Below are 10,443 nucleotides of genomic sequence, written 5' to 3'. Positions count from 1 at the left end.
TTTTTATTTTGAAATATTTTAATTTTTCCTGGAAAAAAACATGAAGTACTGAGACCATGATATCTGAGACCGCGAAGTGGGAGGGATCACTGTAGTTTTCAATGGCAGTTACTGCCTTAACTTGTTCACCTGTGTTCATCTATTTCAGGGGGCAGCCATTTTTGCCACTTCCTATTGAATTAAAATGACAGTCAGTTAGCTTGTGAATGTCACATGACGAAACTCAGCAAACATGGTGTTTTTTTCAGTTTGTGATTATAGGAAGTGAATCATTTTGTATTGCCATTTGATCTGTGTATGGGCTCACTCTAGGTTCTTGTTTTTACAAAATTCATTGTTCAATTCTCCAATGGAACTCGACACTGCCATGGTTCCTCATCTACTAAGATTGTTTTTCTCTCCGCTTTTGTGACGCTCGCTTCAAAAACCAGGTCTGTGAAACCAGATTTTGAGTTCCACCTAATGAACAGGGAAATGTTTGCTAGACACTCTTTGTTTTTAATGTATATGCTCAGCTGGAAAAATAATGAAACTGAGATGTAGTCTCAGATAACATGAAAAAACACACAGAGATTATTGCTCCTAGGTATTAAGATTAAGGTAATGGTACTGGATTTCTCGCAGAGATGACATCCTTGCCTTTTTTATGAGAAGTATAGCAAGCAAAAGTATCCTATATGTATTGGCGCAGATGTAGTACATTTGACTGGATGACAAAAGCCACCGCCTCTCTGATCCTCCCCTTTATGTTGGCTACCTGTTCTACTTGATCCTTATCCATTCCTGCTGTCAGTACCGTTGACCAAGCAGAGTCACACCTCATCTCTGTGGCATAGGTAAGTGCATGATTTTGAATTGTCATTGAAAATCCCAAAAGATTTTTTCAACCATAATGAATGAAGATGAGAGTGGGATGAATGGATTGTCTTCTTTTTTTTCTCTTTTTCTTTCTTTGTTTGTTTGTTTCTTTCTTTCTTTCTGGCAAAGCATGCAGTAGAAGTAAACATTTTAGTAATTAGGTCTGAATTAATTGCTGGTTTACTGATATTGAATGTATTCATTAGAAAAGTACCTGAAGGAAAAAACAATTTGACTAGCAACAGACAACAGGTGAGGAAAAGAAGCAGGTAGAGTTAATCACAAACAGAAAAATAATTCCCTTTGGGGGCTGAAGAGCTTTGGTAATAAAACAACACAACCCCATAGGAGCAAAGAACATGCACTTGTGAAGAATTACCAGAATAATATGCAGCTCTTTAGGAAAAATAGCCACAGGCCCGCAGGCAGCAATAACATAGGGAATATATAATAAAGATCGAACATCATCCTAATTGGAGTGTAATTTAATAAAGCGTTCTCTAATTGAGAACTACAACATATCTGTGTTAAGCGCAGTGATTGCTTTAGCATAAGACAACGCACAGCCTGATGAAGCCGCAAGATGCAAAACATGTGATATTAAGTTGAAAAAAATGGTCTCACCTTTAAACCTTGTGTAATGGATCCCTCCTTATTTAAGGACTTCTAACGATCTCTTTAGACCACACTTTCACAGTCTTTACATTGACCATTGTTGTGGTCACTTGTGGTCAATATTCTGCAGAGGAAAAAGCAAAGAGTTCCCTTCACAATGGCATTCGTCATTATACTGGAATTCTAGGTGTTTTTTCTTCTTTTTTTTTTCCTTTTTCCCCAGCTAGGCTTTCTATGGCCTTCAAAGATTTCATGCAAGATACGAAAATCAAGTCAAGCAGCTCTAGATTTGAACGGCTGTGCTATCTTTTATTTTTTTGTGCTTATTTAAGCCATACCTAACTAGGGCAGATCTTCAAGAACAGGTTTTGAGTGCTGATCTCCAACAGTGGTCACAACTCGTTTAAATGCGGAGGACAGGTGTGGCTGCCCGATGGAGCGGCTGCTTAAACATAAACGCTCGTTACCTGAAATAGCTATAAAACTAGGGAGGGAAAAAAAACAACTGAAAAAACTTGGGACTCATATTTTTTAAAAACACTGTCCAATCAAATATGGTGGCTTGGTTAATTAATTTCAATAATCTAAAATTAGAAATAGATCAATTCTAGGTTTCTAGTACTTAAAAAATATACATTTATGAAAATATAGATATAAAATAAAAATCAATCCCAAAATTATATTCTAATATATAGGAAGAAAACAAAGCGATATACAGTACTCTGTGACGTATGCAAAAATGGGCAAGTGTATTCATGCATCCTTTACAGATGAAAATGTAGCACAGAGCAGATGTTTTCAAATCCAAATTTCAATGTCATTTTTTCAAAAACCTACCTGGCATGTAAAACATGTACAGTGAGAACCTCAGGGAATCACACATCTAAGAGTTGAGAAAATCATCACCTTATGTTTTGTTAGCATTCATAGCAATTTTAGCCATTGAAGCTGCTTTTGGAGAATGTCAAAAACACCATTCAAGTTGGCAATACTTTGCCATATTTCAAGATTGGCTCTGAATAATTACAATGCCATGAAAAATTATTTTGTTGGAAATTAGTAGTGGGTCAAAGCTTGAGCCTTGAGGTATGCCATTACAAATGTTGATCAATGTGTGAACCCACCAAACTAAACACATTAGGAATTTTGCAGATGAACCGTTCAATTTTAGCGGTTGTGGCGTCTTTTTGGAATATTCTATGTGCAAGGTCACATTTCTGCTTGTTGTGTCTCACAGGTCCACAAGATGTTGTCCACAGCAGGAAAGACCAGGATCTTGCTTACCCTTCTTTGTTTGACTGCCGCTGGTTTTTTCTATAAAGACAAATGGGACCTGCGACGGTTGTATTCGTTGCATGATTGCAGTTGCGAGAATTGTTTGACTGAAGGTGAGAACGAGATGAAAACAATGATGGCCCTATCACCAAAGCAGTTTTTGTCCATACCAAACCCAACGTCGGAGGATGATTTCAACTGGTGGAAGGTAGATGTGCATTTCCTTCCAATTAGAGTCTTTTGTGTGATCCTTTTAATATTTTACTGTTTACATACTGTTTACATACTGTAAGTATTTCATGGCGCATGTTTCCAGAAATTACAAAAACAAAACTTTACCATGAACTTGCAGAACACACTTGCACTGGGTTACATTAGAAAGCAGCTGAACAAGAAGAGTATATTTGAGGAGTAAACTCAGTATTTACTTATTATGTGGTATGATTATGTGGATGACGTTATATAGAGTTCTGAATTAGTGTAGTCAAGGGTCTGGTGAATATTCTTTGTTTTGTCTGTATGGCTCACTACTCACTGGTGGTGCTTGTTACTGCCCCTTTAAGATATTACAGATACTGTAAGTGCATGCTGGCTTTAAGAATCTTAACCTTAGCTTGACATGGTTCAAACTATTGAAGGCATTGTATTTAAAAAAACAAAAAAACTCCTGGGCATGCAGGGGACATGGGGCTTTCAGAACAGGTTTGGCCTGTTTAGACTAAGGGGGATTGAGCCACATGGTATCCTTAGTTTGCTGTTTTAAATAACTTTCATTTGCATACATTCAAGTCCCTGCAAAGTGAAAAATGTATTTAACCCATTCGATCTGAGACATATTTTATTGTTTTTAAGGGTCCAAACATTAAATCCCAAATACTTTTATTTTTCAACCATTTTTATATGTTTGGCTAAAGTAAGGTCTAATATCCCTGCTACTAAATGAATTATGTGATTAATTACTTTCGATAATTAAGTACTAACTTTAAGTTACTTTCACCAATTAGGACCAAAACTACGGTAATTAGTTGACTTACTAGATCACAGGTCTCAAAACTCCGGTCCTCATACCGAGATGTCAAATTTCATAATATCGGCCTAGCCAATAATAGGTCATATATATATATATATATATATATATATATATATATATATATATGCAATATATGCACCAGTATGTATTGAACAAACCCATTTTGTATTGTATCTTTATGTAGCTAATGTTGTCTCTTCTTTGCTGTATTTATATTTCAGAAATTGCAGCTGGAACACCAGCCCTTCAGCTTTTTTAATGAAACTGTAAACAAATTATTCACCATCTTTCCACTACCCAGCACGCAAGTTGAGCAGAAGTCACCAAGCCGTTGCAGGAGTTGCGCGGTGGTGGGCAATTCGGGTAATCTCATGGGCTCACACTATGGACCACTGATCGATTATCATAACATCGTAATAAGGTAAACCTAGTGACTCATTTCCATTCTTGATTATGGGAAAACTAATGGATTTACTGCAGCATGGTCACTGAAAGTCTTAAGGTACCGCAACTTTCCATAACAAACGCTTGACATTGTGATCGGTGTAGAATGAACCGAGGATTCACAAAGGGCTACGAGGCAGATGTTGGCACCAAGACAACTCATCATGTCATGTATCCTGAGAGCGCCATTAATTTGAACAACAGAACTCACCTGGTGTTTTTTCCCTTTAAGATAAAGGACTTGCTTTGGCTGCTCAAGAACTTTGCCCCTGGGTAGGTTGCGTCTTTGAAAACTAGTACTTGTTATATCCTCCTGAGACCTGGCATATACTTGTAGTGGACATTTGTCTTTGAGTTTATGTTTTGACTCTTTGGAGTTAGTCTAAGTCCTAGTGTCCACAGTGGAGGACATCCTGGCCTTTTCAATCATATATCATGTTTGGGTTGGCTGCAGAAACTTTACTACCTTACTAAGACAAAACGGATACAAACCAGTGGGTTGGGTCTCAGGATGATATTGCCACTCTCAAATATTTGAAGAGTAAAGTGAGCAGTAAATTGTACAATGAAGAAAATGAGAAATGCATGTAGTGCAATATTTACCTCCAATAGAGAAAATGGTACAGAGAATCCAGCAAGGAGAGGAAACAAGGACTTTGTGAGTCTCACCTATAAATACTGACAAACAGCATTATTGTTTTCTTGCAATGTTACTCCTTTGAGTCAAGTGTTTTTAAAAGAGTATGACTTGCAACAGGTGATGATTATCAACCCAGGCTTCATGAAATATTGTCACGAAATTTGGCTGAAAAAGAAAGGCCGCTACCCATCCACTGGCTTCATGACCGTGGTGCTCAGCTTGCACCTATGTGACGAGGTAGGGGGCTCTTTATCATTTAAGGAATTGGAGTTTGGAAAAAAAAAAAAAAAAAGTTTCTGTGGAGGGAAAGCGTTTCACCAGAGGTGTCCAAAGTATGGCCTGGGGGGCATTTGTCCTTGATCCCGCCACAGCTCTTTAAGATTAATAAAATATAATCCAATGGACTTGGATGCTAATTTGTATTTTTGATAAATTGCTATGTCTTTATAGCACAAACTGCAACCAGCCTGGAGTCAATGTGTCAAAAGTTATTTTGCCGTCCCACCAAGCAGTGGAGATAAAAATGTTGAATAGAGTGAATAAACTAGGGTGGTTCAATTCACTACTTGTAATTCATAGTTTTAACACAGCTGACTTTACCAATGATTTATTTGTAGTTCCTCCTTGTCTTAGTCCTGGTTTCAGGTTTCTAAGAGCATTCTGGGATGAGTTTCAAGTAACCAATGATTGCAGACAAAATTTTGCATTATTTCTCTGATTGGCTCTTGGCCAGGAAATGCAGGATAGTTTTTCAATTCCCTAATGACTTTTTCTGTAGTAAATTCAACCTCAGTTTCAATTGTAGTGTACCTGATTGATGACATTTAGACAAATGAAACAGTCTTCTATAGCTGTAGGGCAGAAATCTGATGAGAATTGGCATCCGCCGTTTGGGAGACATGTAATGCATGATAATGCTATCCAGTGGACATGATTGCTAATTGCACTCTCATACCCTGTATTAAACATGATGGTGTATGATAGCCTAAGATTAAACCCCTTTTCCGGCTTTGTTTTTGTGTTACACTTATATTATTGTGTTGTTTCAATTGCAGTGTAACTGTAGAATCACAAACATGGTGTTAATTTTAAGTGTGAGTATGAATGCAGACACAAGTAGACCAGCGCCTGACAAATGATGGACCAGAAAAAACAGTCAAATGTCACCCTCTAGATGTGGCGGAAGGTTGGGTAAAAATAAACCGACGGACTGAGGATTACAATTTCGTATGGCTTGAAAAAAAATGATGGACCGACAATGACGAAAAGGGGCAGGGGCTCTGACGAATGTCGGACCAGCAAAAAAACTAAGTTGCCCACCTCTAGAATTGAGTACTTAGTTACCTGTTTGGACACCCCTGGCATTGACCAACCTTGATTCTTCTGTACATTTTGAAAAGAAATGTTGAAGAAAATTGTACTTTGATTCAAATGGACTGCACATTAACATCAGATTAAAAAAAAACCCTAGTAAGAATTAAACATCAAGCGCAAACACGTAGAGTGGGCTCCTCCCTCCCCCTAGGGTGGGCGGGCACAAGGGGATTTGTTTTTGCCATGTGAAGTGTAATTGTGATAAAGATTGCCATTTTTTTCAGGCACTTTGATGCACAGGTCTTTTTTCTGCTTTTGATAAACTTTTAACCTGTAAAAATGCTGTAAAAATACTTAAGTAGTCAGAAGTTGGTTAACATTGCTTTTTCCGTACGTCAATGTTAGAAAGGATACCGTTTAAGTAATACATTACAATTTTTACAGGTAATAATCTTGTTTATGTTTGGTCTGGCAAAATGGGTTGGGGGGGCACAAAATGATTTCTCTTTTCTCTGGGGGGATGGGGGAGGGGGGTCAAAACATAATTGAGAACCAGTGCATTAACCTAAAGTGACAATATGTAAGATTTAGACAGTTTTTCATTTAAAATAAATGATCATAAATTACAAAAACTTGCAAGTAAATGTGTTCTTAATGACCAACAGTATGTTTTAAATATAGTTGTAGGTCTAGTTACCATTAAATTATGTCACAAAATGTAATAATGTGTATAATGTGTATTGCTGTATTTACCGTAATGCCTAAGGCTCCCACAGGCGCATGCGAAAAATCACACATACTACCTTCAAGTTACATACATGTCAGCTGTGTTTAAACACATATGCCTTCAATGTACCACTAGAGAGAGCCCTACTAACAATGCATAACTTGTCACTCCCCAAAGACAGGTTAGGAGCTGAAGGGTCCTTGAACATTTGAAATTTTCAGTTAAAATAAATCACTTGGCTGAAAAATTATTGTGCCTTTTAAAAATTGCATAACCCAGACGTGATAAAAACGGATCACAATACACATTTATATGTGTAAACGTGCTAGAATTACAACAATATTCATTAATATGATTTTAATATTTTTTTTCCCACCAGGTCAGTGTTTTCGGGTTTGGTGCTGACAAAGAAGGAAATTGGAGTCACTATTTTGAGGTCCTGAAGAACAAAGGACTGAGAACTGGACCTCATCCTGGCGCGGAGGAATATGAGGTCATTGATACTTTGCATCAGAAGAAGATCATTCGTTTTTTTAAGGGCATGTAACATGCGCTGGATTCTTGCTTATTTTAGGATCAAACTCTTTTCCCTTAAAGGGAAATTTAATGCTGCACGCATACACTCTTCGATCGTTTTTTGCCACACTATTTTTCCACCAATTTGATTGCACAGAAAATGCCTTATCTTAAATACAGAGACTGTTTACATATTTGCTGTATTATATGTCCTTTTTGAAAAGATTGAATAAAATATTTGTGCTGACGTTTTTTTGGGTACTAGTTTTCTTTTACTCTTCGTTTTTCATTCAAAAAGGCATTAAATTTAGAAAGCACCAATGTTATTCATGAATCACTTAACAGTGAGGAGTCAAAGTGTTGCACACGACTAAAACACAGAATGACAAAGAAAAGTAAACGATGTCTCCCTGGATTGACTGCCTAAGGAAATGTTTATGAACAGCTTTACAAAATCCGCAGAAGAGGCAGCTCTTACCTCAAATGGAAATGTAGTCAAATTAATGGGTTACACTTTGAAAATCCAGATGGTCAAGTCACTACTTATGCCACTAAAATACTCGAAAATAAGGAATACAAGATTAATTTTAATTCAGTTCAGCACATCTGTTTTACATAACATCAACAACAGCAGTATATGCATAATAACTAGGCCTATCTTTAAAAACGGGAGCGTGTAAGCAGCTCTTGTAGCAATGATTTTCCTTATGTAGTTAGCATAAGCCTAGTGCTGCCATCTAGCGGCCTATATGTGGTAAGTGCAACATTAGAATTCTTAATGGCAACGACATAGATCGTTTTAGAACTTCAAAAACTACTTGACTTATTTTAAGGAGAAACTATAGCTACTAACAGAAAAAAAATACGTATTTGAAGGTTTTACTTCAAAGAAAAGTGGTTGGATCAACTTGTTTAAACCTGATTTACACCGACTTGGCTAATCCTTAGAATATTGTCTCAAAAATGATTATAATAGGGGTTACTGGACTCTGAGCTCATGGACAAAAGCCAACCCCAGTTAGTGCTATCTTCCATAATTTTCATATTTTAATTGGCCTCTGGAGAAACTTTAAAGACCATGTAAAGGGAACTGAAATATTTCCTAATACATTATACATGTTTGACAGTAATTGCTGAAAACTGTAGCAGTTTTCCTACACATAATTGGATTTGTTTAATGAGCCGGACCAGTTCATTATGTCATCAACATTGAAATATACACAAAATATGGTTGTACTTGCTCTTGCTGCTTCTTGTCGTCTTACTTCCAAGCCAGCGCACGTAAACACCCTTCTCTCAGCCACTTCTGCAGTGGATTCCAGCTGAGTGTAGGATGTTTACATGAACTGAGCCCGGATTTGCGACGCAGTTGTCGTCTTCCTACGTTGCGGCGGAGGCTCAGAGTAGCTGGCGACGGCAAACATCAGACTGAAAGCTCTGTTGGGGAAGACAGCTTCCAGTCGGGGATGTTTACAGCCCCTCGACTACTTGGTGCCAATGAACAGTTCGGTGGTTGATGCAGGGAAAAAAAGCTATAAAATAACAAAAAAGTTATATAAAAATTGTATTTTTCTTTTAAGCCTGAATGTTATGATAAAAGTCAGAATGAATTAATATATTTTACAAGAAAAGCTGTTATGTGCAGAAAAAAAACAGACAAGAATAATGTATTTTCCCCAAAGTCAAAGGTACCTCAACATAAAACAAGAAAATCTGAAATTATCTATCTATCTATCTATCTATCTATCTATCTATCTATCTATCTATCTATCTATCGGCTGATTTTCTTGTAAAGTTTGACCTGTCATAACAACATTACTCATTATTCATTTGTGTCCATAGTTTTGTCCATTTTGTCTCAGAAAGACAGCAAAAACTGCACGCCAGCCCAACACACGAGACATCATTACAAAAGGCCAGGATGTCCTCGACTGAGGGCGTTAGGTCGGGTAAAGTAGCTTTAAATGAGCCAAAAGGTATAGGCCAAAAACAAAACTACGAAATGAATGGTAAATAAATGAATAACAATACATTGTTATATTGTTAATATAACCGTTACTATTTGACTTTAAAACAACAAATCTCAAACAAAAACAAAAATATTGCATGACGTCACGAACGTCGTTAAACCGTTTCTCTCTCACCTTGGCAGCTGCGACTGTGACCTCTGCGTGTTTACTTGAATTTTTTAATCGCTTTTGATACACGCCATAAAAGTATTATTACGCTACGTAATAGAAACCCGGCGTACTGTGACGTCATCGAACACACACAGCTGGGTGAAGCACTTGATGAAAGGCCAAAAAGCGACTGTCAAAAGGCTGACCCAAAACAGTCCCTAAACATTACTTAAACGCACACGCACTCGCCTTTTAAAGACGCCAATGCGTTGAAATACTCCTCTTGCAGCAGGCGAAGGAACGAAAGTAACTTTATGGCGCAGAACGGCCGATTAAAGCCCCAAAATAAAAGTGTTAGCTTGTGCTAGGCTAACGGCTAGCATCAGCTAGCTTCTTCGTGACCCTAACCTTCTGCTGTCTGACATCTTACCGGGCCGAGTGAAAAGCGTCATTCCGCCGAGTCGACGTTCATTCCAGCCTGTGGATACTTTCGAAGGTCACCCGGGATACGTCACGTCTACTTTGGAGTAACCTGTTGTTTATTACCCCCCTCCATCATCATCACCACCTCCTCCTCCTACACGCACACGCTCTACCATGTTCCATTCACTTGCATTTATTTTGACCTTATAGTTACTCGACACCAACGTTGACGTCATTGTCATGGTAACGTAGTCCCGCCCACCGCCGCGGTGATTGGAGGCGACAAATTTGATTTTACACGTTATTTTTTACAGTTGACTTTACAGTTGACGCAAATTAAGTTCAAACTCCAGGAATATTATGAAATGCACTTGCAATACATACACAAACTTTTGCATTTGTCGAATTGTTGTAAAAATGTTTATCTATACACAAATATGTGCAAATGAATTTAGCATAAATACAATTTCAAACGAAAGTG

The 10,443-nt window shown here is 37.6% G+C and overlaps 1 protein-coding gene and 1 long non-coding RNA gene across 2 annotated transcripts; one reads left to right on the top strand and one right to left on the bottom strand.

The window, feature by feature from the left end:
• The first annotated feature begins 701 nt into the window (after positions 1-701).
• On the top strand, positions 702-7,666 carry LOC148406613 (CMP-N-acetylneuraminate-beta-galactosamide-alpha-2,3-sialyltransferase 1-like). The gene is made up of 7 exons (XM_088404207.1): positions 702-836; positions 2,711-2,956; positions 4,000-4,199; positions 4,328-4,495; positions 4,835-4,880; positions 4,980-5,099; positions 7,283-7,666. The coding sequence occupies exons 2-7, from the start codon at positions 2,720-2,722 to the stop codon at positions 7,448-7,450; spliced, it is 939 nt and encodes a 312-aa protein (XP_088260333.1). The 5' UTR covers positions 702-836; positions 2,711-2,719; the 3' UTR covers positions 7,451-7,666.
• A 320-nt stretch (positions 7,667-7,986) lies between these two features.
• LOC148406612 (uncharacterized) lies at positions 7,987-10,125 on the bottom strand. Its single transcript, XR_015863921.1, has 2 exons — positions 9,970-10,125; positions 7,987-8,951 (listed from the first exon to the last, which is right to left on the bottom strand). It is a non-coding gene; the product is annotated as an uncharacterized LOC148406612 (long non-coding RNA).
• Positions 10,126-10,443: the final 318 nt, after the last annotated feature.

This window comes from Hippichthys cyanospilos, chromosome 21 (assembly GCF_059441005.1).
Source record: "Hippichthys cyanospilos isolate Australia breed blue-spotted pipefish chromosome 21, RoL_Hcya_1.0, whole genome shotgun sequence".
Taxonomy (NCBI): Eukaryota; Metazoa; Chordata; class Actinopteri; order Syngnathiformes; family Syngnathidae; genus Hippichthys; species Hippichthys cyanospilos.
This window is presented reverse-complemented; position numbering and strand designations above follow the sequence as displayed.

Excerpts from the sequence above, each read along its gene's own strand:
- LOC148406613 (XM_088404207.1), top strand. The coding sequence starts at position 2,720 with ATGTTGTCCACAGCAGGAAAGACCAGGATCTTGCTTACCCTTCTTTGT. Across the intron at positions 2,957-3,999 it reads ATGATTTCAACTGGTGGAAG|AAATTGCAGCTGGAACACCA; the intron begins GTAGATGTGCAT and ends TTTATATTTCAG. Across the intron at positions 4,200-4,327 it reads TATCATAACATCGTAATAAG|AATGAACCGAGGATTCACAA; the intron begins GTAAACCTAGTG and ends TGATCGGTGTAG.